Below are 26,412 nucleotides of genomic sequence, written 5' to 3' on the forward strand. Positions count from 1 at the left end.
TCTGGCTGGCGAATCAAGGCAGGGGACACCTCTCACCAGTCGGGAAGGGGTTGGGTTGAGGGACAGGGTTATACATTCGGCCTCGACCAGCCCGTCCGTGAGGCCATCGCTGTGGGGTCACCTGTGTCAGTTCTGAGCTCAGCAGCACCTCTGAGCGCCCCGGGCAGTGCACGGGAGCCTCGCTTTCTTCCCACACCCTGTCTGGAGGTGACGGTGCCGTCCCTGCTGCCCGCACGGGGGGGGGGGGGGGCGGTGCCCCTGTGGCCTGCTTCAACCCATCGGACGGAGCTGGCAGGGCCTTCCCACCTGATGGTCTCCTGCTGCTCCTCGGGGCTGGGGCTGGGCCCGGTCCTGTCGGGGACCCAGGTGGGCCTGGAGAGAGGCCAGAACCCTTATGCCCAGCTTCCTGCTGGCTCCCAGCAGCCCCCACTGCGCAAGGACACGCTGCCCAGGTCTGTGCAGCCCGCAGGGGCTGTGGCGGGCAGCCCGGGCCTCCCTGCGATGGCCCCTGCCCACCGTGACGCCAGCTCCGGAGACCCCCCCCGGCTCTGCGAGGTCAGCCCGGCACCTCACGCAGTCATCTCGAGGAGATGGAGGTAAACGAGACTCACGTTCACGTTGTGTTAGTTGCCACCTGACCGTTTCCAGAGAAAACAGCTTGAAGCCAACGAAGGAGGTGATTATCTAACGCGTCCCCACCTGCGCCCCAGCCCCAAACTGAAAGGCCTGTGCGGCCCGGTGTGCCCCGCCCTGCAGCCTGCCAGCTCCCAGTTACTGAAAACCTGGCCCTCCAAACCCGCTGACGACAAACCCAGAACGGCTGCGGCAGGGACCTGCCCCCCAGGCGGGCCTCGCACGCCCCCAGCCCTCCAGCTCAGCCCCCGAGTGCTCGCCACTTCCACGAAGCAAGACAGAAGGCAGACTTGGGAAGGAAGAAGTAAAGCTCCCGAGCTGCACAGGATGTGACTGGCTATGAAGAAAATCTCAAGGTCTCAACAAAAATGTTCTGGAACAACTGATCTCAGTGAGGTCACGGAATACAAGGCCAAGGCGGGCGGCCCGCCGGGTGCACCCAGCAACACACACGTGGGGCCGGGATCAAAACCGTGCCGTTGACCGCCAGCCCCCAGAAAGTGGGACGCTTAGGTGTGAACTTGACCAAACACACACAGAAGTACATGCTGGAAATTGTAAAATGCTGGCGAGGGCAGACCCAAGTAAACAGACACCCCGTGTTCACGGGCTGGAGACGGCACAGGAAATGCGCCCATTCTTCCCAAGAAAACGACCTCGTCAGCATCAGGACTTTGTTTGGCAAAGGAAACAGTAAGCAGGTGAGAGGGAGCTGCCGACCCGCGGCCAAGGCCTCAGTATCCGAAACACAGGGAACACTGCAAGCCCCGCGGCACAGACCCATCCCGACTGGACGGCGTGCAGAGACATGACTGCACGCTGCGCCACAGACCGCTGGCAGGGGGCACGTGCCAGCACAGCCGCACGAGGTGCTGCCGCGCCTGTCAGGATGGCCCCGCGAGGCGGCAGAGACAGGCGGGGGCGCGGCGGTGCAGAGCGGCCGGCGCTTCCTGCGTCTCCCCTGCGACCACACCGCAGAGCGAACGGCAGGCAGAGTCGCCCGGGGTCTGGGGGAGACACGAGAGGCCAGCCCGGAGGGCGCGGGAGGCGAGGCCGCTGGGCCCGCACGGCGGCCGGCAGGCACAGGCTGTCCTCCTGAGGGCCCGCGGCCGCGACCGCACGTTCGCGGTGACAGACTCCTCGCTCTGAGCTGCGGCGCTGGGGTGGCTGCTGCGGGGGACCACCAGAGACATGCCGGGGGACGCCGAGTGGTAGGCGTCCCGGGCCGAGGCCGAGGGAACTGCGGGGGTCTTCGCTGGCCTGCGGCAGCCCGCCCGCCTCCGCTGATGTCGTCCAACTGGGAAACAACAGAGGTCGCTTGGCCCAGGGCGTTCCCTGACGCTCTGCCCTCCCGACGTGTGGCCCTGCCCACGCCACATCCGGTGGTGTCCTCGGTGTGCCCTGTGCCCCTTGCTGAGCAGCCCCGAGCCCCGCACTGGCAGCAGCTGCCCTTGGTTTCTGGCACGGCCTCTTGAGGTAGCGGTGAGCACAGTACAGATGGCATCCGTGGCTTTCTTGCTGACTGTCACCACGTCAGGGGGCGGCACGGGCTGGGGGCTAAACCTGGCCTGCAGCTGGACCCCTCTCAGGCCTGGGCCCCTACAAAGCTGTGCTACTAAGACCAGGAGACGTAGGAGCTTTACACAGTACCCAGAAACAGACACAAAAAAGAAGCCAACATGGAGAGACAAAGAAGCAAGTCGCACACGGAGGAACATAACAGAGCCCCAGAGAAAGCTCTGAACCAAATGGAGGAGACGAGGCATCTCACAGACGCAGGCTTGACAACGGGGTTACAAGGACGCTCAGCGAACTTAGGGGAAGAGCAGATAAACTCAACGGGAACTTTATTAAGGAGATAGAAAACATAAAAATGGAGATAAAAAAGAATCAGTCAGACATGAATGCAATAGCTGAAATGAAGACAACTGAGGAGGAATCGGCAGCGGATCCCGTGAAGCAGAGGGTCGAATCGGCGATTCAGAAGATGAGGGAGCGGAGAACCCCCAACCCACACGGCAGCAAGAGACAAGAATCCAAACAATGAGGATAGTGTAAGGGCCTCTGGACATCAAGTGTGGCGATGTCCGCATCATAGGGGTGCCGGGGGGAGGGGGAGAGAGAGAGAGATCGAGAGAGAGAGCGAGAAGTCGAAAACCTATTTGAAGAAATGACGACTGAAAACGTCCCTAACCTGGGGAAAGAAATAGACATACAAGACCAGGAAGCTCAGAGTCCCAAACAAGAGGAATCCAAAGAGGCCCACACGAAGACACGTCATAATTAAAATGGCAAAGGTTAAGACAAAGAGAGAATCTTAAAAGCAGCAAGAGAAAAGCAGTTAGTTACCTACAAGGGAGCATCCATAAGACTGGCAGCTGATTTTTCAAAGGAAACTTCTCAGTCCAGAAGGTATTGGCAGGAAATATTCAAAATGATGAAAAGCAAGGACCTACAACCAAGATGACTTTACCCGGCAAAGCTATCATTCAGAGTTGGAGGACAGTCGAAGAGCTTCCCAGACAAGAAAAAGCTAAAGGAGTTCATCACTACCAAACCAATATCAAGGGAAATGTTGGAAGGACTACTCTAAGAAGAGGAAAAAATATGTATCGAAAATAAGAATAAAGAATGGCAATAACTACATATCTACCAACAAGTTCTTCAAATGAAAAAGAATTAAGTGCTCCAATCAAAAGATAAGGTGGCTGAATGGATAAGAAAATAAGACCCTCACGTATGCTGCCTACGAGAGACTCACTTCAGATTCAAAGACACAGACGGGAAGTCAAGGCATGGAAAAGATACCGCGTGATGGCCGGGAGGGCGCTGTGCCGGGCGAGGAAGTCGCCTGGAGAAAGACAAGTGCCGTGGGGAGTCGTGTACCTGTGGGACCTGAAGAGCGGAGCACACTGTGCGGGCCGCCAGATGGGGGGTGGGGGCCGGCGACGCGGGGGGAGGGGTCGAGAGGTGCGAGCGGGTGGTTACCAGACAGTCACCGGGACACGGAGCACAGCATCAGGAATACAGTCAACGATATGGTAATAAATGTGGGGCACGGGAGCACCAGGTTTATTGGGGTGATCACTTTGTGATTTATATAGCTGTCTGATCACTGTGCTGCACACCTGAAACTGATACCCCAGCTATTGCTGAAAAATTAAAACTATTATTCAAAGACATAAACAGCGGCAGCACCAGACGGGGGCGCGGACGTGCAGAGCGGGGGCCCTCCGTGCCGGGGCGCCGTGCAGCGCTGCAGCACCCCCGGGGGGCGGCCACCGCGCGCACGAGGTCCCGGACACGGGGTTCGCGGCGGCTGTGTCCTTACGGCGCCCACCGGAACGGCGACGTGTCCTTCCCCAGGGACGTGGCGCGTCTGCTCTGAGGTCACCCGTCGTCGGCGGGGGAGGGGACTGCCGACGTGGCCACGAGCTGGGGGATGGGCTGGGCACAGAGCCGGCCCGACGGCCACGTGCCGTGCTATTCATCTACGTGGCACTCTTGAAACGACGTCATAGACGGAGAACAGACCAGTGGGTGCAGCGGTCACGGATGGGGGCGCGGGGAGACCCTGAGGTGACCGATGGCCGTGGCCTGCCAGTGCCCACGGCCGGCCGGGTGTCTGTGGCAGTGTGATTAGCGCAGGCGGAGGCCGGGCGAGGCACTGGGACCTCCCTGTGCCGTTTCTCACAGCTGCACGTGGACCTACGATTTTCTCAAAATCAAATGCTCAGTGAACAAACGCGGCCCCCACGTCTGCGCCCAGCAGCCCCCCTTCTCGCCCGCTGCCGTCCGGAGCTCGCCCGCCGGGCAGCGTCTGCTCACGCCGTCACCGTCGGTCGTTTGGGGCATCTCGGCTTTCAAATGTCCCATCATGGAGGCCGTCCTGGACACGCAGACCCCGGGGCCTCGGGGAGCAAGGCAGGAGGAAAAGGGCTAGGTCGTGCCCGCGTTCTGTGCGACGGGCCCAGCGCTGCGGCCACCAACATGAGGAAGAGCAGTGACCACAGAGCCACAGCTCAGGGCGTTTTCTGTGCACGGCTCCCTTGAGAAAAGCGGCATCACCCGAACATGGGCTTCGGGAACAACAGGGCTGGGGGGGGGGGGGCCCAGCTGCTACAGAGCGAGCTGTGAGCCGGTCCCTCCACCGGGAGCAGAGCGGGCCCCACGAGCCAACTGCTGCAGTCACAGCTGGTTCAAGGACAAAACACAAAGGCAGTGAAGAACCTCAGGGTGGGCCCACGGGCCTCCCACTGGGAAGGGCACCTTGCCCACGGAGCGGTGTGGGGGAGGGGCACCACAGGGGCCAAAGTGCCAGCCAGTGCAGGGCCAGAGCCCGGGGACAGTGCCCAGCGCAGGGCCAGCGCTGGGGACAATGCCACCCATACACAGAATTGTGCATGCATCATGAATGCGATCTTTGATTTGGTTTTAAAACCACCTTTTTTCCTTCGTTCTGTGGCTTACGCTGTGCCTTCTGCCGCCTCCGCACGCAGCGGCGCCCTCTAAGATGGCCACGCAGGCAGGCATACCTCCGACACTCTCTGCATCTGCGTGTGGCCCCACATGAGCCCGGCGCCCGCGGCAAGCTGACCACTGGGAGTCACCCGCACGTGCGCCCCTCCTTCGCCCAGCAGCACCCAGCGGCCAGCCTCACCTCGCCTGTGCAGCCCAGAGCACACCCTCGATGGACACTCACTGCGGGAGTGATGCCCGGTGTCCGGTGCGTACCGGCCCTTCTCCTCGTGGCCCTTCCCGCGACCCTGCGTTCCTGTCGCTGTGGGCGCCTCGCGCAGGGACACTGCTTTCTGTGGGCGGGCACGGACTCCCAGGAGAGCAAGTTCTAGAAAAGGCTATGCTCATTTCCGTTTTCCAGATGCTTCCATCCCTGCGACGTCCCTACTAACAGCAGGGTGTGTGTTTCCCTTTGATAGATTCTGCTTTCGGTGTCAAATCTGTGAACTCTGCCTAACTCCAGGTTGGTAAGACTTTCTTCTATGTTCCTATCTAGAAGTTTTTTTACATATGTATTTAGAACTATGACCCATTTTGAGTTCATCTGTGCATAGTTATGAGACTTAGAGCGACTCTTCTCGCACGTGGACGTCCAGCCGTTGCAGGCCACCCGTAAAGACAGTTCTCCCCGAACCGCCTTCGCACCTTCGCCAAACGTCGACGAGCCGCATTTGCGAGGGTCCGTCTCTGGGTCTCTGTCCTTCACCGATACCGCATTGGTTTGATTGCTGCGACTTCAGAGTAAGTTTTTAAACGAGCTAATGTGATGCTCATGCTTATTCTTGTTTTGCAAAGTTGTTCAAGCTATTGCAGTTTTTCCAACTTTGCATATAAATTTTAGAAACAGCTTATCTATTCCTACAAAAAGTCCTGCTGGGATTTTGATTAGAATTACAATTAATCTATAGATCAATTTAAAGAGAACTGATATCTATGTTGAGTCTTTCTATCTAGGAACATGGTATACCTCTCCATTTATTAAGGCTTTTTCATTATTGTACTCAGGATTTTGTAGTTTTCAATGTACAGATGTGGTGCATGTTTTGTGTGACCTATATCTAAGTATCTAAACTTTTTGAGCTATTGTAAATTTTTTTTTTTTTTTTTTTGGTTTCCAATTATGACTTTTCTGTCACAATCTTGCATCCTGAGACATTGCCAAATTTATATATTAGTTCAGGTTTTTCTTATGGGTTCTTTGGGATTTTCTACACAGATGATCATGTCACCTATGAATAAAGACATTTTGTTTTCTCCTTCCAGTCTATGTACTTTTATTTCTTTTTCATTGGAGTAGCGAGAGCTTCCAGTAGAATGCTAAGAGTGGGAAGAGATTTCTGTCTTGTTCCTAATTTCAGGGGAAAAACATTGACTTTTGCCATCACGTGTGACATAAGCTGTAGGTTTTTGTAAATGCCCCTTACGTGGTTGAGGAAGTTCCTGTTTTACTGAGTTTTTATTATCAATTGTCAAATCTTTTTCTGCATCATGATGTGTAATCTTTCTTTTTCAGATCGTTAACACAATGGATTATAATGGTGCATTTTCAGCTAATGAACCAATTGCATTCCTGGAATAAAGCCTACGTCGTTGTGGTACGTTATTCTTTTTATATACTATAGTGTTTGATGATCATACTTTGTTGAGGATTTTTGCAGTTGGTTCGTGAGGAATATTGGTCTGTAGGTTTTTTGTTTGTTTGTTTGTTTTGTACTCTTAGGGGCGGACATGTCCGTAATGCTGTCCCCAGGATGTGAGTTGGGACGCATTCCCTCTTGTTCTGTGTTCCTGGAAGAGATTGAATAGAATTAGTGTTACTTCGTTAAATGTTTGGCAGAAATGCCATTGGGCCTGGACATTCCTTTTTCTGTAGGTGAAACTACAAATTCAGTTTTTAAAATGGTGATGAGAATGTGACGTTGTAATTTATAGTAAAGTCACATCTGGTCTTCACCCACGATTGGCTCGCAGCTCCCCAAAGCTTTGAAATTTCCCAAGTGCTAAGAGCAATGGAAGTGTCTTCTGTTGCGACACGGGACTTCTGTCTCCAGGTGCTGAAGTCGATTCATGGCAAAGAAGGTGAAATGGGTGCTCAAGATGAGCCCCTTTCAACCACACCTGGCTTTATGTTAATGAGACTTTCAGAAACCTTCTAAGGATGAGAGCTGGTTGCCAGGGGAACGAACCAGGATTAGAGGGGTGGAGCCTCCTTAAAAACCCAGCTCGAGGGGGCTCAGAGAGCTTCCCCACCGGGGAACCAGAAAGCCGGCCAGGCCCAGGGCCCAGACTCCGCGGCACTGATGCTCGCGTTAGGGGCCCTTCCAGCCCTTCCGGCCTGTGCGTCTCTTCTGCTGCTGCCCGTTTGTACCCTGTTGCATCCTCTTAACAAACAGGGGCACTAGAAACTTACCGGGTTTCCCAAGTTCCGGAAGTCATTCGAGCAAATGGATTGAGTCTGAGAAAGGGGTCATGACGACCTCCAATTTATAGCCTGTCAGTCCGAAACAGAGGTGACGACTTAGATTGGCATCTGTAAGTGGGGGCAGCTTATGGGACTGAGCCCTTGGCTGTGGGATCAGGTGCCATCTGCAGGTCAAGTGTCAGAATTAAGTCAAATATATGGGACAGAATTGGAAAATTGCAGAAGTGCTTGGTGGCGTTGGAACAAAACACACATTGCAAGGACCACTCCAGCTCCTATTTCGTCTCGAGGGAGTTTTGTGTTTGCGGTTCCTTGAACCGGCCCATCTCATCTCAGTGTGTGTGTGCCCCTTCTTGCTCTTCTCCCGTCTCCGTGGCCTGCAGAGACAGCCCCTCTTTCCTGAGACTGGGGAATCACGTCGTCTTTCTTTTATTTTTACCTATCTTATTAAAGACTTATCAATATATTGATATTTTCAGAAACCGTGCTTTTGTTTTCATTGACTTTTCTGTTGTTTTCAATTTTGTTGATATCTGTTCTGCATTATTTCCTTCCTCCTGCTTGCTTTGGGTTTTTTTGGTCTTCACTGTATGGTTTCTTAAGATGACGCTTACTTGATTTGTATTGTAGGCGTTTAGTGCTACATATTTCCCTCTAGGTGCTGCCTTATCTGCCTCCTATGAACTTTGACTTTTTGTTTTAGTTCAAATTATTTACGACTTTCCCCTCAGACTTTCTCTTTGTATATGTACATATTACCCAGAAACTATTTAGAAGCAAGATGATTAATTTCTAAGTTTTTGGAGAATTTCTTACTATCTTTCTGTTAGGGATCTCTAACTTAATACCAATAGGTCATATACCATATATGATTTCAATTCTTTTAAATCTCCTAAGCTATGGTATATCTAGTGAATGGTTCATGTGCACCGGAAGAGTGTGTTCTACTCTGTTGGGTGGAGAGTTATACGTGTACACATGTGCATACATGCATGTGCACACATGTACCGGTGTGTGTGTGTGTGTGTGCGCGCGCGCGCATGCAAATGTACATGGTGGGGGGACAGCGCCGGGAGCCCTGAAGCAGGACGCGACAGCCACGCTAGGGGCCGAGCTTTCACGCCTGCAAGAGGAGAAGCCACAGGCCCCGCCCCCCGCCCCCCAACAGTGGACTGTCCATTTCCCTTCCGGGTTACGCCTCTTACATCTGCTGTGGGTAACTATCTTCCCCAAATTAGAACATACCTGATCCCCTAAACAGGCATTGTGCACATGTGTATACGTGCGTGTGCACATGCACACATGTGCACACAGCAGGAAGAAATTTACAAACACATCTCCACCTTGGTTTTTCACTTAATATTTCTTAATCATTCCATATCAGTATATACAAAGCTTTGTTCTTTTTAGCGGATGCCTAGAATTCTGTTAAGACGTACAATAATGTGAATTAGTTTTCTAAGCACATCAACCTGTGAAAGTATCATATTTATATTTAGTGTCTCTCTAATTCTACTTTTTGTTTCCGCAGTGAAAAAGCAGAAAGGGAAAGGCGGGCAATGTGTGACATAAGAAGTTAAGCCCAAATGCTTCGACCTTAGTTGATGCTAAACTGAGAAACAGGAAACAGTCTTGTGAGTCACCTGGCTGGCCTTTCCACAGCAAAATAAAAGTCCCGAATCCCACGCAACATGCCTGCCTATGTTAACCCACGCAAATTCGCGGGGCCCCAAACAGCTGCACGTGGCGGCCTCCGCAGCGGTCGCTGTCGCAGCCTGCCCTGTAACTGGACTCCGTGCCCACACGGCAGTCAGGCGTGAGTCCTGAGCTCTTTCTGCGTGTCACGTGTACCTACGTGCGGGCACGTGCCGCTGTCCCGTCAGGATCACGCGGGCGTCCTGTCCTGTGCCACAGCTTCCTCGCCCCCCAGGCAGTGAGCAGAGCCCCTGCTTTCTCCACTGGCACACAGGGCTCTGCAGTCCACATCTACCTGAACGTAACCTGCCGTGTCTGCGTCCTGACCCCACGTTGCAGGGCAGGAAGCCTACACCTCCCAGATCCCGGACTTCTAGTCAGGCTCCACCCAGGGGAGGCGCTAGCAGCAGCTACTGGTGCAAGCAGTGCTCCTGGCCAGGGGACAGTGCCTGCAGCGGGTGGCATGCCCTGGCCCTTCCTGCAGGGTGGCAGTGGCAGTGGGCTCCTGGGTGCTGGGCACCCCTCAGTTCTAGGTGATGTCTCCTGCCTTTCTCCTCCGGCCCTTCCGGCCTTTTAGCGACTAAGTCCCCTACTTGACTCCTCTCTGCCTGTCACATCTCAGGTCCTCTGCTCTCAGGAACGGACAGTGGCACGGCACACACTGACCATCCTCCTACCTTCGGGTACTGAAGCTGCTTCCAGGAACTTTCTGGAACGAGCAATGAAGTGACGAACATCCCTCTACGTGCTTCCTTGGGGCAGACACCCAAAAGCAGAACTGCGGACAAAAGCGCACAGGTGTTTGACCGTTGACAGAAACAGCAAGGCGTCCTCCAGCGAGTCAGCATAGATCTGCGTTCCCATCTTCACTGCACGGTGATGCCAACTTCGCCCAACGACGCCGTTAACATTTTAACTGACGAGCAAAAGAGGATGTATCACTGTTGCTTTAATGTGCATTTTCTGATAAGAAGTAGAAGTGAGGGCCTTGCAAAGTCTCTTGGCCAATTCTCTCTCTCTTCTGTGCTGTGACTTTGTATTCGTGTATTTCATATGGTGTTGTCTTGCTGAGTTATGGTTATTAGCATATTCTGGATACCAATAACTCGCTGTTATGTATGTTGCAAATACTTTTATCTGTCTTGTCATGGGTTTGGGTTTTTAAATTTTATTTGGCTGTATTAGAGTTTTAAATTTTTTGTCAAATCTTGTCCTCTTGCTTCAGGTTTTATATTCTGCTTAAGAATACCTTACCTTCCCAGCCCCGATGTGTCCAAAGCACAGGTCTGTTTTTCTTCTAATGCTTTTTAGTGTTTCTTCCTTACTTCCACGTGTGGCATAAAGGGCCCAACTCTCCGCCAATGAACTTGATCGCCGTCTTCCCCGACTGGGCTGCTTCCTTCCTTGTGATCAGAATCCCTGACACGCAGAGTGGGTGCTCGGTTCCAGCCCCCACCGGCCTGAAACCACCCCACTGCTGCAGTGGGGGCGTGCTGCGCAAACGTAAGTGGGAGCTACGGGAGCCCCAAGTTTTTAATGCGCGAGTGCAAAGTCTCCTTCATTGCCCCTTTTCGCCCAAACGTTTCTTGGCTTTGACAGTTTTTCTGGATGAACTTCAGACTCTGTCAAGTTCCATTTAAAAACTCTAGGTGGGATTTTGGTTGTACTGAATTAAATGGCTTGAGAAGAACTGATACTTTTACAGTATTGATTAATCTCATTTGGGAGTATTTTTATATTTATTCTTCTGAGAAATTATACATAATCACCTTCAAATGGCCTGTATATTAGGTACTGAGCATCACTGCTATGAATAAAATCGGTTTTATTCCTGCATTTCTAGCTGGTTACTGGAGCACAGGATGCTTCGGTTCTCACGTGCCGATCTGGCACCCGCGTGCCTCACGCGATCCGCTTACTGGCTCTAGGTCGACGCTCTTGGATGTTCTAGCCTCTCACCTCACTCAGCCTCCACGTAACACACAGCACAGCTGATGACCGCCCTCACCACAAGAGTCTTCCTTCTGGGCTTCCATGACCACACAGCACTGGGGGCCTGAAGCGTATCTAAGCTGCGGGGGACTCTAAAGAAATGAATATAAAATTACAAATACAAAATCAGACACAAAAAGGAATATTTAGAAATCATGATCTACACAACTAAAAAACTAATATCACAAGCATCGAATATTGTTATTTTTCTGTACTTTGTGATCTTTATCCTATATATCCAGAAAAATAACGTAACATTTGTATTTAATGTCTGAAACACTGCTATGGTGTTTCCCCTGAACTACCTGCTGTATATTCTCTGAGCACTTCTTCCGATGACAATTTTATAATAGTTTATACAGAGAGGTCAATTGAATTAAAAACATTTTTATATCATTGGTATTCACAACTTTTTTGAAAAAAAAGTCTCATATTTATTGTGGAACCAGCCCACTAGTGCAGAAGCATATTCCCAAAGAAGAAAAGGATTTTCCTAATAATTTCCCCATAAAGCGAGCCCAACTGTCTGGACAGCCGCGCTCTCCCCAGTGCCTGGGTGGGATCCGAGCGGGCCGGGCACAGCATGAGCATGTGTGCCACCCCGCGGGGCCCTTCCAGACCCGGCCGGGTGCTCCTCCAGTGTCTCCCCTTGGAGTTGTGTCTGGTTTTGTCACCAGTTTTTGTCTGAAGCCACTGGGGAATGGGCCGGTTCTGCTTTTGTTTCTTGGCTGGAACTGCCTGCTCCTGAAAGTCTATGAGAAGACAGGTGAGCAGGGGTCAGCCGCACGCGCCACGTGGCGGAGAGAGACAGCGTGCCCGAGTCCTCGCTGGTCGTCCTGCCGCACGTTGTAGCATCACTGTGAACTGGGGAAAGGCTCTGTCAAGTTTCTTCCATGTCCAAGCTCCCACTTTCCCATGAAATGTCAAAAATCTTTAAAGCCCTTCAAGGATCTCTGAACTAACGCACTCTGAGCCAGGTATGCCCTCGTGGTGTGTGATGCCAAACCTGGGAGGACACACCTCTTCCCAACGTGCTCACCTCCTGCTCCTGTCCCCATTAAATGGATCGTATGTCAATCCAAGAGCTTGTTCAGCGCATCTGGTTGACGTCTTCCTCTTCCTCTTAGGGAGAGGTGTGATCTGAAACATTTCCTATTAGGTTTCATGCTTGATGTCTCAATAACTTCTACTGATTTCAAAGTTCATCTCTAGTATTTGTTTCATATTTCATCAATTAAAATTTCCCTCAGTTTTTTCAGAAATAAATTTGAGGGTGGCAAAAGACAGCATCCTTCATAGGCATCTAAAACAGAACAGCATAATCTCTTCTCTACATGGAGGTGCTGCAGAACACCTGTCCAAATGCGCCTGGGAGCCAGGAGTTGCCCGTGGTCCCCTGGGCCCCTGGCCAGAGACGGAGCATAGTGGAGGAGATGCTGGAGGGGGAAGAGGCCGACTGGGTGGGAACACTTTACCCTGACAGATGGTAGAACACGATGATAGAACCCACTGCTACAATCCCTCTCGGTGCCCTGGGGGGCCTGTGCCGTGCCCCGCGGGCCTCATGCTGAATCAGCACCCTCCCCCCGGCCTCCCTGCGCCACCAGCAGCTGGCCCTGACCCCTTGGTTGGCAGTGAATGCCGGGATCTGTCCGGGCGTCAGTTCTCAGCCATCTCTCACAGTGTTAAGTACCCACCAGGTTGCGACCGGCCTCCACTCGGTCACTGAAGCCCAGCTGGAAAACCCCCGGAAGTCTCATGGGCATCCCGAAATTAACACACCTAAAATGCTCTGGCCCAGCCCGACGCAGTCCCCTCATCCCTCCCTCTGTAAACAGCTCAATTATGTCCATAGCTACTGAAGCTGACACTCTGGAGTGTCCCTTCGCCTCGCCGTGATGGCTAACCATCACTACCTTCAGGCAGCTGGCCGTCGGAATACCTGACTTCTGTCTGCCTGTCCCTGCTGGACACCCTGGCTCATACCACCACGACCCACTCGGGTCTCCCACTCACCACTCGCAGGCCAGCCTGCCCCACCTCCACCCTCGCTGGACTCTTGGGGGCTCCAAGAAGATGGGTGGGGTCTCATGAGGTCCCCTAAGCGACCTTCCTCGTAGCCACACTGCACCCTGGAACCAGCGTGGTCTGGCTGGGCGCTCAACACCCAGGCAAGTGGCGGCTCAGAGCAGGTTTGGTTTTAGTTAGAAAAGGAAATCAGCGTAATGTTTTTATTGTTGGTGTCACAAACGGCCCCAATAAGTCCTGTGTCCTGAACAGAAAATTAATTCCCCTTCCTGGTCTCCTCCCTAAGAAGGCGGGGCACGGGCAGACTATAGCCTGGGACCTGGTCTGTTCTGAGGTGCTAACCCCACATCAATAACTCTCACGTGCAAAGACACTGTGAGTCAGACCTGTTTCTTAGAAATAGCTACTGCTGAGCTTCCCAAGGGCTTGGAGTGTAAACTCAAGTACAGGCTGCACTTTGTACTCTTGAAAGATGGGAGATGGTCCCATTTCCTGAGATGGTGGAAGACGAGGTTCAGATTACCACTCTGCTGAGGACTACGGAGCCTGGCACGGTATTAACAGAAAAACCTACACACCTATTTGAATCGTTACCAAGATAGTGAGGAACCGTGAGACTAAGACCCAGAAGAAGGCTCATCCTGAGGTGAGTCACTCGAGCATCTTCCGATTCAGAAGACTGCAGCCGTGAGGCTGAGCAGCTGATCGAAACTTTCCACAGAGCCCCGGGCTGCAAGAAGAGGCTGGATTTCAGGGCCTGTGTGAAGGGTCTGGGGTCCTATGAATTCTCCAGGCTCTGGGCGGGGCCCTGGAAGGAATATACTCCAGAGCAAGAGGAGCGAAAAAGAGACCAGTCCTGGTAAGAACTGAAGCTGGACTTCAAGTGATCGCAGCCCCTTGTCAGGACTGAGATGACCTGACGATGGCTAGTGCGCCTAACCAGCGGTCTGCTGAGGAAGAAGATAATGTCATCCAGTGCCCCATCTGATTGCCGAACTCTCTATGATTTGTTAAACATAAGATGTGCAACACTCAATCAAAACTAACCAGGCGTGCCAGGAGATAAGACGTGATGAAAAGAACAGGCAACAGAAACAGACCCAGCAGAGACGCAAACAGCAGAGCTAGCAGACGAGCACTTTAAAATAACTATACTCAGTGTACTCAAAGAGCCAAAAGACATGATTAACAAATTTATGGAGGGCGAGACCTGGAAACAAAAACGAGTAAATGAAAATTCTAAAACAGAAAAATAGAATAAATTTAAGGACTGAATGGATGGTTCTGACAGCAGATTACAGATAAACAGAGAATGAATGAACTAGAAGGCAGATCAAAAGAAATTATCTAGAATGAAATGATCAAAACGATATAAAATCTAGAGCATTAGAGATACATGTGATACAGTGAAAAGGTTCAGCTCATTTTTAATCGGAGTTCTAGATGAACAGCAGAAAGAGAACGGGCATCCAAAGTATCTGAAGAAAACAGAGATGAGAATTTCCCCATACTTATAAAAGACATCAAGCTGCAGGTTCTAGAAGCACTATGAGCCTCAAGAAGGATAAATACAAGGAAAAACACATCTAGGCACAGTTTGGCAGTCTCCCTGTATGCACGGGGGATACATCCCAAGACCCCCGGTGGATTCCTGAAGTCACAGGTAATACCAAACCCTACATACACATACCTATGACGAAGTTTAATTTATAAATTAGACACGGCAAAAAATTAATAACGATACTAATAAAAAATAGAACTGTAATGATATACTGTAAGAAAAGTTATATGAATGTGGTCTCTCGCTCAAGGTATCTTATTGTACTATACTCACCTTTTCACTTAAAGGAAGCCCTTTATGGCTTCCCTTTGGCATATTGTCTTTGCTAGTCTTCCGTTTTGGGCTATTATTAAAATAAAGGCGACAAATACAAGCACTAAGATACCGTGACAGTCGATCTGATAACCCAGACGGCTACTATTATATACAGGGAGTGTGTACAACCTGGAGACAGTGGACAAAGGGATCATTCACATTCTGGGAGGGACAAGGTTTCATCGTACTAAACAGAACGGCGTGCAATTTAAAACATGACTTGTTTACTTATGGAGTTTTCCACTTAATATTTTTGGACAACGACTGACTGCAGATAACCGAAAGGACGGAAAGTGAAACTGTGGGAAGGTGGAACTGCTGCGTAGTAAACTGCTGACTGAAAAGAAAGAGGGAGCCTTGCTAGCACCAGGAAGACATGTCATTTTCAAAGAAGGACAAGACTACAGAACAGACGCCAGGAGATAGAGGACTAACATCCTCAGGGTGGTGGCGGACATAACCACAAACCCGTAATTCTATACCCAGAGAAAATGTCCTTCAAAATCAGGGGACACACGAAGAAATTTTCAGAGAAACAAACTGGCAGAATCCATCAGCAGTAAACTTATTGCAAATGCAGTACTAGAAGGTGTTCTCCAGGGTTTCTGTGGGTCGTGGGTAATGTTGAATCCTCTACACCTACGACACATCGGGCACAAAGGAGCCACTCGATATTTATTGAACGAGCGCATTTAAATGCGACAACTGTCCACAGTCATTGACAACGTTAGGTGCATGAAACATCACCCACAGGTTACAACGCTGCCATAATGACGTTGACTCCTAGAACCCCGTGTCTTGCGCCCCCGCCTATCACAGCGTTTCTCTTCCGTCCTACGACGCAGCCGGTGCTGGACAGACGGCTGCTGTGCAGGATCCTGACACCGAGCCCTGGACTTCGCTCCACGTCACCGGACCCAGGCCGCTCCCACCCACGTCAACGCCACGTCCCGGCACCCGAGAGGAGCTCGAGCGTCTGTCCACGTCCGAGGGCGGCCCGCGGCCCGCACGCGAGGCCCCGCCCCGTCGGAAGGGGCCCGTCTCCCTCCCAGGGACCGGCCGGGGCAGTGCGTCGTCGTCTCGAGGTCAGTCACCCTCGCAGCCCCCCGAAAGCCCGCGGGCCAGTCAGACGGCCGGCCGGCCTGGGGTCAGCCCTTACCGGCGCCGGCCTCGGTCTGGCCGCCTGTGGACGCGCGCGGGGCGGCACTGCGGCCACGCCGCCGGGCGAGACGCCCGCTCGTGAGGCGAGGCCGGGGGGCGCGGCGACCGCGGCCGGGGGCGGGGCAGCGAGGCGGGGCCGCGCGGGCCGCGGCCGCAGCACCGCCCAGCGGGCGCCGGCGCGCCGGAGGACGTCAGCGCGCCAGAGGACGTCAGCGCGCCAGAGGACGTCAGCGCGCCGGAGGACGTCGGCGCGCCAGAGGACGTCAGCGCGCCGAGCGCGCCGAGCGCGTGCGCGCTCGCCGCCGGCCTCCGCCCGGGGCACGTTGGGAGCCCCGGCGCGGGCGCCGCGCCTGCGTGGTCCGCGTCCTGGCGGGGCCCTCGGAGCCCGGTCGCGGGTCCTCCCTCACCGTCGGTCCTTGTTCGTTGGCGCCCAGCAAGCTACACAGGCAAGGACCGGCCCAGCGAGGTAGTGTCCCAAACTGAGCGACACGTCACTTTCACCCCGCCGAGAACCGGGCGGGCCCTCCCCGGTCCCTCCGTGCTGCCCCCTGGTGGCCGGGAGGATTAGGCCGGGTCTGCAGCGAGAGCTCGCCGACGTCGGTGAACCGCATTCCAGTCCGCTCCCCACCGGCTGCCACCCGCTGCCCTCCTGGGAGGGGCTTACCCGACCCCGGCCCGCCACCCAGCCCTCCTGATTCCCTTTTATTCTGCATTAAGTGCTTTGCACTTTCCACATTTTAAGTACTGTTTACTTCTTCATTTCATTCTGCGCTCCGGGCGTTGTGCTCCATGAGGGCTGGCTGAGCCCTTCGGCCTGCTCAGCTCGCCGACGTCGCCCAGGGCCGGCGCACAGTAGGCGCTCAGTGACCGCTGGCTGACTTGATGAATGCCCGAGCGATGAGAACACACGGAGCGTCCGTGTTGTACCGAGAGCGCAGAGCAGGAGGGGACGCCCTTGAGTAAGGAACTGCAGCCGCGGGCGCCCGCGGCGGGGACCTGCTCAGGCAGCGTCCACCTCAGGATTTTTTCAAACATAGTGCTGCTATACGTCCTGTGAAGCTTGTTTGAAAAATGCAAGGGGAACCTCGAAGGTCGCTCCCTGTCAGTGTAGCCTTAACGGGCAGAGAATGGACGTGTTATAAATTAACCATTTTCCTGCTGATAGACATTTAGGCTGTTTCCAGGTTACCGAAGGCTGCAAAAAGTTTCGAACGTGGCCTCCAAGCTTATACGTGAAATCGATGTTTCTCTCGATGGATACGTAGAAATGCGTCTGTACGTGTTTTACGTAAGCCAAACTGCTCTCCAAAAAGCCTGGCTAGTTACAGTCTCACCCATTTCAGCTCACCCACGACGAATAACGGCCGGTCAGCCCCACCCTGCCCCGTCCGGCGGCAAAGCGGTGTCCGGTGTGCTGTTTCCGCGGCGGCGCCGGGGCTGCCGCTGGGCGCAGGCGCGGGGAGGGAAACGCGCCGCGGTCTCGGTGGGGTTCGGGGCCTCCCCGCGCCTGCGCCTGCGCCTCCACCTCGGGCTGGCGACCCTCGCTGCGGGCTGGCCCGTCCCCTGTTCTGGCAGAAACAGCTGAGAGGCAGTCGGGGCCAGCAACTGGAAAATCAGATGGGGACGTGGAGTTTGACGCCGGGCCCCGCGGAAAACAGCGACGCGTAATCGGGGCGAAGGCTGGGCGCGCGTCTCGGGAAGAGCCGGGCGCTGCCGGAGCGGTGCGGCAGGCCGGCCCCGGGCTAGTGCGCGCCGGGCGGGCGGGGCGGCCGGGGCGGCCCGGCCCCCGGACCCCGCCCGAGGCCCCGCCCCCGGTCCCCGCGGAAGCGGCAGGTGGGGTCTGCCGGGGCGGCGGCGGCGGCGGCGCGAGCGCGAGGTGAGCTCCGCAGTCTGGAGGTCCTGGGATTCGAGGGTCCCGGGGTCCGAGCGGGCCGGGTTGGGAGGACCTTCCGCGGCGCTCCTGGGCGGTAGAACTCGGGCGACGGCCGCGGGAGTTTTCCGGGACCCGAAAAGGGCGCGGCGGGGCTCTGGGGTCTGAGCGCGGCCTGTTTCTTCTTAGAGTGACCGCACCGGGCCTGGGCCCGGGCCCGAGGCCGCCCAGAGGCGCGCGGAGCCTCGGGCTGGCGCGGAGGGTGGTGGCGGCCCCGGGCGGCCCGGCTCGCGGCTCAGTGGGCCCGGGACGCGCTTGGCCCCAGCGGTCGCAGGCGGCGGGCGCCGCCCGAGTGAAGGCCCAAGGCCGGCTCTTGCGCAGCAACCTGCTGTCGCCCTGGAAAGCATTGGTTAGGGCCGTTGTTCCGCTCCTGGACCCCAGACGTGGGACTATAGGGAGCAGCCGAGCGGGGGGCGAGGGTGCCGACTCCCCGTGATCCCCATGGGCCTGAGATGTGCCCGTCCCATTCTACCTCAGGGACCTTAACTGGGGGCGTCTTTTACAGGCTTTTCAAAGGGATCATTGATCCCCAGAGATTAAGAAACGTCCTCCTGGTCCAAAGACTTAACCAAGGGGACACCCCAATGTCTAGTGAAGCCCCGAAGGGGGGCCTTAGCCCATGGGTGCCCTTTTTCTGTCCTGGTGTTTAACCTCAGACTGGATTTCAGGGGCGGGCACAGCCTGGGGGAGCAATGATGGGCCGGGAGACCCAGATGGTCCCTCTGCAGGGGAGGGGCCAGCAGCCCTCATCTCCCCCTTCCACTGGCCTCTCCCCTCCACCTTGACTGAAGATTCTGAGTCAGGGTTGGGGTGACCACACCCTGGCCTCCCAGGGGGGCGGGTTCAGTGTTGGTCACATGCTCTGGGCAGTGGGCTGGGTGGAATCTGGGCTCCTCCGGGTGGCAGTTGGGTGACATGGCCAGTCAGATACCCTCTCCAGTTTCAGTAGGGCCATCTGCTGGGACCTGCAGACATGAGTCTCGCCTGCTGGTTGGCACTCAGCAGGAAGGGAACTGGAACCTTGCTGAACCAGCCCTCCCCACTCTGGGCCCCAGACCCGCCGGCCCCGGGTGGGAGGGGGGAGGAGGGAGCCTTCAGTGAGGCCAGGCCGTGCCAGGCTGGGACACCGATGCCTGACACAGTGTTCTCAGGAAGCCAGGGGTTTCGGGGAGCCAGGACCTCACAGGCTGAGTCACCCTGTGGGGCAGGGCCGCGCCCCAGGCGGCCCAGATCGCGTCATTTCCAGGGCTTCCTGGGGCTCTCGAAGGACTCAGCCCCCTGCGTACTGCAGGGCCCTTCTGCTGGTCCCGCCTTCAAGGCCAGCTTCTCGTTTATTCAGGCTCCGACCAGTCCCCGGTGAGGTTGGAGGGCCTGTGACCTGCTCCCGCCGAACCCTGGCCAGAGAACTCACGCCTTTCCCAGCCTGCCTCAGGCCAGGCGCTCGGGCAGGGCAGAGGATGCTCCCTGCCAGTGCAGAGTCCCAGGCCCCCACAAAGGGTCTTGGAAGCTGGCCACCCAGGGTGTGCAGGCCACTGGGCCTCGGCACTCTTTCCACCTGCTGTGTTCTGTTCTGGGCACCTGTGGCTGGTGCCCCTTGGGGAACTGTTAGCTGACCACGGGCACCTGTCCCTCACACCCACGTGCTTCAGGGTGATGAGGCCGAGAGTGTCCGCATCTTGAGGGGCCTCTGGCTCTGTGGACGGCCTAGCTAGTGCACCCCTCTTGTCAGTTTCCCAGGCATTGCCAGACTGCCAGTCCTGTGCGCCCGGCTGGGGGCTGCACTGTGTCCAGGTTCACAGGCCACATCTCCCACCCCATCCTTGCCCAGGCAGATGAGAGGCAAGGGCTTCAGGTGGCAGGTGTGGGTCCCTGCCGGCTCCGGGACAGGGGGTGCCAGAAAGAGGGGTGCAGGAGGACTGGGAGTGAGTGAAGCCTCTGCTCCCACAGCCACGTCCCCAGCACTGTGGCCCTCAATAGCCTTTGCCAGTGGGCACAGCCCCCTGCCCTCCCCTGTTCCCACTCCTAGGGGCTGAGGGAGGGGGAGGCTGAGGCGTCTCCCGTGATGTCAGCTGCCTGCAGGGTGTCTGGCCCCTCAAACTGTGACACTTCGGCTAAAATTGTCTCCTTTTCCCTCTACCTTCCGCCCAGAAAACTCTCCATCCCTCACCATGAGTGTTGACATCCACTTCGAGCAGCTGAGTGACGCCCGGTGGACGGAACTCCTGCCGCTGATCCAGCAGCACCAGGTGGTCAGGTAGGGACACCCTCAGCCGGTCCCCGCGGGGTGGCCAGCAGGCTGGGGCCCACACGCGGGCATGCCGTGCTGCGAGGCCCCCTGCTTCTGGAGGCACGAGGTACACTGTGACTTTCACAGGGCGTGAGATGCTGTCTTCTTGTCTTTCCCAGCCATTTAAAAACGCAAGCCCATTCCTGGCTCAGGCCCGCTGGGCAGGGCTCAGCTGGCTGTGTGGGGGCGTGGCCTGTCCCCTGTCCCATCCCTGCCTGTCCTCAGACCCAGCGGTCCTCAGGCTTCTCACCGCGAGAGAAGCTGCCCGCTTGTTGTCTTTCACGGGTCTGAAATCCATCTAGGTTCCCAGAAGGATTCTCAAGACAGTTGGGGCACCCTGTGTCCCGCTTCCCCTGAAGTCAGCACCCATCCGCTGGGGCCCTGGTCAGCATGAGCCCCCCACAGCCGCCCTGATGCCCATGTCGCCAGCTTTCCCAGGACCCTTTCCTGTCCTCGTTCGTTCAGGGTCCCACGTTGCATTTGTTATCACGTCTCCTTGGCCCTGCCATCTGGGGCGGCCCCTCTGGCTCTCCTTGTCTTAGGTCAGCTCAGGTCTGGAGAAAGTCCCTCTGATGTCTTCTCTTGGCTGAGCCACACATTTTGGGCAAGAATACAGGATATTCACTCTGCCAGGCATCTGTTGTGGGCGTATGGCCCCAGTGATACCCCGTGGTCGCCCAGTCACGTGACCGCCTGTTAAGGGGGTGCATGCTGGTTCTCTGCTGCTTCTGCCTCTGACCTGTAGCTGGGGTGAGACACCCTGTACCCCACGCGCGTCCTGCGTCTGCCCTGTGTCGCCTTGCGACTTTAGGCTCCCTCGGCGGAGCTCGCCACCGTGGTCGTGACCGGCCTTTGCCTCACGGGGGTTTTTAGCGGCGTCATTCCTTACGCTTGTCAGTTGTCACCTGTGAGCAAGAGCTGGCGTCCCCCCCACCCTCCGCACTCAGTGTCCCACGCAGTCAGGCGGGCCTGGGCCTGGGCGTCCGGCTCTGAGGTTCGTCGTCGCCCCAGTCCTGTGCTCGGGCCCCAGCCGGCCGTCTGCGCTCGCTCGGAGTGCCACCTGGGGCGGGCCGTGACTGCCCGTGGCGGACGCAGGGAGCTCGCACGTCCCGCGGACTGCACCCGCCTTCAGCAAGTTTCCCACGATGGTCTGGTCGGTTTTTCCCTTTCGCTCACAACGTCGTGGTTGTGACCCACCTCGTTCTCGGCCCCCTTCTGGGTCACAGCCTGCCACGTGACATGACCATCTGAGTGTCCGGTCCGCAGGCTGATCGACTGTGGCATCACGGAGGGGCGCTGCAAGGACATCAGCTCCGCCCTCGGGGACAACCCCACCCTGACCGAGCTCAACCTTTGCAACAATGAGCTGGGCGATGCTGGCATGCAGCTGCTGCTCCAGGGCCTGCACGGCCCCACCTGCAAGATCCAGACGCTCAGGTGAGCCCCAGCCCTGCTGCCCAGTGAGGGTCGGCACGCGGGGACCCAGCTTCCTCGAGGCCTGTCTGCGTGGCGCCCCGTGACGGCCGCGTGCTGCTCCCACAGCCTCCAGAACTGCGGCCTGACGGAGGCGGGCTGCAGGGGCCTGCCCGCCACGCTGCGCTGCCTGCCCACCCTGCGCGAGCTGTACCTCAGCAACAACCCGCTGGGGGACGCAGGCCTGCAGCTCCTGTGCGATGGCCTCCTGGACCCCGAGTGCCACGTCGAGAGGCTGCAGTGAGTGCTCCCTGCCCTCCCCCAGCCCTGCCCCGCCCCCCCCCCCCCCCCACTGGCTGTAGGGAGCGTTGCGGGAGGGAGCTCTCGGGGGCCTGCACATGTTCCTCCTTGGTGATGTTTCCTCCGGAAGGAGCTGGCAGCTGGCCTGTGCCCCTCACTGGAGTCTGGGCAGCCAGGCACAGTGAGCAGGCGGGTGGGCTCCACAGAGGCAGGAGGCTGAGCTGGGAAGGCCCAGGCGGAGGCCCCTGGACGCGGAGCTCGGGCGGGGCTGGTGGTCAGTGGGTGGTGTCCGCGGGGGAAGGGGGGAGGCTGAGGGGCGCGCACCGGGGCCACCTGCCCCGGGCTCGGGGTGACTGCCCGCTGGCCCTCAGGGTGGAGTACTGCAACCTGACGGCCGCCAGCTGCGAGCCGCTGGCCGCGGTGCTCAGGGCCAAGCGGGAGCTCAGGGAGCTCATGGTGAGCAACAACGACCTGGGCGACGCGGGCGTGCGGGCCCTGTGCCGCGGCCTGGCGGGCTCCGCCTCCCCGCTGGAGGCGCTCAGGTGAGGCCGGGCCCGGGGGGCGGGGCGGGGGCGGCCCGGGGGCGGGGCAGCGGCCACAGCCCGGCTTGTGTCTCCAGGCTGGAGGGCTGCGGCCTCACGCCGGCCAGCTGCCAGGACCTGGGCGGCGTCGTGGCCTCCAAGGCCTCTCTGTGCACGCTGGAGCTGGGCGACAACAAGCTGGGTGACGCGGGCGTCGCGAAGCTGTGCCCCGGGCTGCTGAGCCCCAGCTCCCAGCTGCGGACCCTGTGGTGAGTCGCGCTCTGGGCAGCTGCCCGCAGGGTCCTGAGCATCCCTGACGTGCCACTTCGCGGGGCCCCCTACCGGGCTCCCTCCCAGGGCTGTGGCGGGTGGCCCAAGAACGTCGCACCGGGCCGGGGTCGCCCCTGGTGGCCGTGCAGTGACCAGGCCTCCCCCTGCAGGCTCTGGGAGTGTGACATCACGGCCAGCGGCTGCAGAGACCTCTGCCGCGTCCTCAGGGCCAAGGGGAGCCTGAAGGAGCTCAGCGTGGCCGGCAACGCGGTCGGGGACGAGGGCGCCCAGCTGCTGTGCGAGAGCCTGCTGGCGCCCGGCTGCCACCTGGAGTCTCTGTGGTGAGCGTGGGCCGAGGACCCCCAAGGGGAGGGGCCCCGTGAGCAGGGAGGCGGCCTGGCGGGGACGGTGCGGGGGCGAGGACCCAGGCGCACTGCTGCTCCTGAGGGCGAGGCGGGAGCCCCTGTGCGGTGGGGCGGCCCTGGGGGCGGGGCGGGGCGACGCCCGGAGACCCGGAGGCGTGGCCCAGTGCTGTCCCTCTCCCACAGGGCGAAGTCCTGCGGCTTCACGGCCGCCTGCTGCCAGCACTTCAGCGCCATGCTGGCCCGGAACACGCGGCTGCTGGAGCTGCAGCTGAGCGGCAACGGCCTGGGCGACGCCGGGGTGCAGCAGCTCTGCCGCGGCCTGGGCCGGCCCGGCGCGGCGCTGCGCGTGCTCTGGTGAGCGTGCGCGCCAGTGCGCATGCGCGCGGCGGGTCGGCGCGCTTCCCTCTGCCACCGGCCTCCCTCCCGCTTCTGCTGACCGCCACCTCTCGGCGCCTCCCGGAGCCTGGCTTCTGCCTGCAGGAGGACGAGGCCCCTGGGCTGAGTCCCGTCTGCTGGGGCCCTTTGTCTCATCTGCTCCCCCCGGGGCCGTCCGTCGGATTCTGGGGTTCAGCGCTCCTTGCCCGACGTGGGCCCGGTTCGTCTTCTGTGCCGGACCCGTGGCCAGGCCTCTGACGGTCGGACCGCCCGGCGCGCTCAGGAGCCCCCCTCAGGGGTCAGGGCGGGACCCGCGTCGCCTGCTCTCCCCATGTTGCCCATTCCTGCTGCCTGTCACACTGTGTGTCCAGTGTCCTGGCCCCTGCCCCTCGCGGGGGGCTTTCAGTGACACCTGGTCATCCTGGGTGGAGCACAGGTGGAAGCTGGGTGTGGGAAGCCCTAGCCCTGAAGGCTGAGCCCCACAGCCTTTCCCTGGAACCTGGAGGCCTTGGTGCGCTGGGCGCCTGTCACCGTCCCCGCCCTTTGCCTCGGCTTCTGCGGCTGCCACCTTTGCCGGCCCCTGGCTCTCAGGTGGCGAGGCCTTCCGGGGGGACAGCCGTCTCCAGTCTGCCTTCCTGCTGTCCTGCCTCGTCGTGCAGCGTGTCCCCTCCCAGAGGCCCCTGGGTGCCCACCTCTGCCGGCGGAGGCCGGGGGCCTACGTCCAGGGTGTGCCTACCCCTGTCACCGTGTGGAGCGCTGAGTGCCCTTCCCACCTTCGTGGTTTGTCGAGGGCCACTGAGAAAGCCGCGTGCTCAGGGTCGAGGTCTGAGGGACAGCTCCGACCAGCGTCCAGACGTGCCACGAGCACGTGTTCTGGTCCATGGGCATGGTGGCGTGTGGGTCCCCTCGCCCTCCGTGTTCAGGTCACCCGGTCCGCCGGTGGCAGCCTGCGGGCGTGCCCTTTGTTCTGACTTCGGCCCTACTCTCTGCCCAGCCTGGGGGACTGCGAGGTGACCAACAGCGGCTGCAGCAGCCTGGCCTCGCTCCTGCTGGCCAACCACAGCCTGTGCGAGCTGGACCTCAGCAACAACTGTATGAGTGACGTGGGCGTCCTGCAGCTGGCCGAGAGCCTGCAGCAGCCTGGCTGCACGCTGGAGAAGCTGGTGTAAGTGACGGAGTCGCGTGGCGGGGGGTGGGGGCAGGAGCAGGGGGCACAGGCCCCAGCCCCAGCCCACGCCCTCCCTGACCCCTGTGCAGCCTGTTTGACACCTACTGGATGGAGGACACAGACAACCGCCTGCGGGCCCTGGAGGAGAGCAAGCCGGGCCTGAAGATCATCTCCTGAGCCGCCCGGCCCCAGCTCCGGACACCTCCGCCCGCCATCGTCCCCCATGGGCGCCTGGTCAGCCCGAGGGACTCTAGTGTCAGCTCTGACTGAGGAGAAAGTCAAATCAACTTAGAGAAGAAAATGTTGGACACTTTATAACTATTAAAGCACTTTTTAAGCAAGAGGATCCCTGTCCTTTCTTGTGCGGTTCCCGCGAGATGCCCTGTGTTGGGGTGGGGTGCCCCTGTGGACAGCCTTGCTGCCCCACAGACCACAGGCTTAGCAGCCAGCATAGCTCGTGCCCTGGGTGCTGCCAGCTGCCTCCGTCACGTCCTCGGGGCCTGTCCTGGAAGCTGGGTGCGGGCCGCCACGCCGCGACCGGCACGGCCCTGTGTGATGGGCGAGCCGAGCCTGCGGCCCTGGGACAGGGGGCGAAGTTCCACCCTCAAGTGTAGCTGGCCTCATCCTGCCAACACGGTGACCTGCCCTGACCGGCAGTCGGGAAGGACCCATGGGACACAGCAGCTGTGTGTCCCCTGCCAGGGCCCTTCAGAGCCCCAGGTGCAGCTTCCAGTGGTGACCTCCGCCCCGCCAGGAACCAGGCAGGACATGCGCAAGGTCAGCCTGTGGCATCTCGTGCCAGAGACCACAAGGACCGAGACCAGCGGGCTGCCCGAGCCAGGCCTGGGACAAGGGGAGCAAGGGGCCCCCAAACTGAAGAGAGGGAGGCCGAGGCCCCCCTCCCCCACCAGCGGTGCCGACAGCGGCAGCCCCTCCACGTAGCACAGCCAAGCTGGCCAAGAGCGCGCCTCGGGACGTGCCAGGCCCCGTCGCCACTAGCAGTGCCCAGCGGTCCCAAGCACCCCCTGTGAGGGCCCCAGGGCTGTGGCCCGTGCTCCCACAGCACCCGGGCCACGGGGACAAAGGCTGGGAAGCCGGCAGAGAAGCCTCAAGGCCATGCGAACTGGCGAGACGAGCCGCCACCACGGCTCGGCCGGGACGAGAGCGTGGGCAGCACCCGCGGGCGGCAGCCCTTCCACAGGCACCGGGCCGTTCTCCCCTCTGCGGTTCCCAGCCACGGAAACCCAGCCCCGTGAGGCTGCAGGCCTCCCGGGGGCAGAGTGTGTCCACCCCGAGAGAGCAGGGAGGGTCCTCACAGCCAGGGTGGGGACTTGGGCACCCAGGGCTCTTTTGGCCTGTGGGTGACTTTTCAGGGCAGCTGCACCCACACCCAGGTCTCACCGAGGGTACAGCCGGGGACAGGAGGTCGTCTGTCCCGGCCCAGCAGCTCTGCCCCCT

The 26,412-nt window shown here is 58.2% G+C and overlaps 1 protein-coding gene and 2 long non-coding RNA genes across 8 annotated transcripts; 2 read left to right on the forward strand and 1 right to left on the reverse strand.

Moving 5' to 3' along the window:
• The first annotated feature begins 4,032 nt into the window (after positions 1 to 4,032).
• Positions 4,033 to 11,102, forward strand: LOC107507053. Its single transcript, XR_004950810.1, has 2 exons — positions 4,033 to 5,892; positions 6,665 to 11,102. It is a non-coding gene; the product is annotated as an uncharacterized LOC107507053 (long non-coding RNA).
• LOC107507039 lies at positions 6,409 to 18,062 on the reverse strand. Of its 3 annotated transcripts, none has more exons than XR_004950809.1 (3): positions 16,733 to 18,062; positions 7,562 to 11,352; positions 6,409 to 6,939 (listed from the first exon to the last, which is right to left on the reverse strand). It is a non-coding gene; the product is annotated as an uncharacterized LOC107507039 (long non-coding RNA). The 3 variants fall into 3 exon arrangements; XR_001596061.2 differs by lacking the exon at positions 16,733 to 18,062 and adding an exon at positions 16,324 to 16,647; XR_004950808.1 differs by lacking the exon at positions 16,733 to 18,062 and adding an exon at positions 16,324 to 16,647 and having other exon boundaries at positions 7,562 to 12,124.
• Positions 16,103 to 25,295, forward strand: RNH1 (ribonuclease/angiogenin inhibitor 1). 4 transcript variants are annotated; one of them, XM_016138009.2, is made up of 10 exons: positions 16,103 to 16,249; positions 20,404 to 20,509; positions 21,809 to 21,979; positions 22,085 to 22,255; positions 22,627 to 22,797; positions 22,875 to 23,045; positions 23,217 to 23,387; positions 23,595 to 23,765; positions 24,781 to 24,951; positions 25,044 to 25,295. In XM_016138009.2, the coding sequence occupies exons 2-10, from the start codon at positions 20,424 to 20,426 to the stop codon at positions 25,129 to 25,131; spliced, it is 1,371 nt and encodes a 456-aa protein (XP_015993495.2). In that variant the 5' UTR covers positions 16,103 to 16,249; positions 20,404 to 20,423; the 3' UTR covers positions 25,132 to 25,295. The 4 variants fall into 4 exon arrangements, with proteins under 4 accessions (XP_015993495.2, XP_015993504.2, XP_015993513.2 ...); XM_016138018.2 differs by lacking the exon at positions 16,103 to 16,249 and adding an exon at positions 16,668 to 16,791; XM_016138027.2 differs by lacking the exon at positions 16,103 to 16,249 and adding an exon at positions 16,749 to 16,771.
• Positions 25,296 to 26,412: the final 1,117 nt, after the last annotated feature.

This window comes from Rousettus aegyptiacus, unplaced genomic scaffold (assembly GCF_014176215.1).
Source record: "Rousettus aegyptiacus isolate mRouAeg1 unplaced genomic scaffold, mRouAeg1.p scaffold_m13_p_5, whole genome shotgun sequence".
Classification (NCBI taxonomy): Eukaryota; Metazoa; Chordata; class Mammalia; order Chiroptera; family Pteropodidae; genus Rousettus; species Rousettus aegyptiacus.

Bases quoted from the DNA above. Each gene is read 5' to 3' on its own strand.
- RNH1 (XM_016138009.2), top strand. From the start codon at position 20,424: ATGAGTGTTGACATCCACTTCGAGCAGCTGAGTGACGCCCGGTGGACG. The intron at 21,980-22,084 runs GTGAGCCCCAGC...CTGCTCCCACAG, and splicing joins TGCAAGATCCAGACGCTCAG to CCTCCAGAACTGCGGCCTGA. The intron at 22,798-22,874 runs GTGAGGCCGGGC...TTGTGTCTCCAG, and splicing joins TCCCCGCTGGAGGCGCTCAG to GCTGGAGGGCTGCGGCCTCA.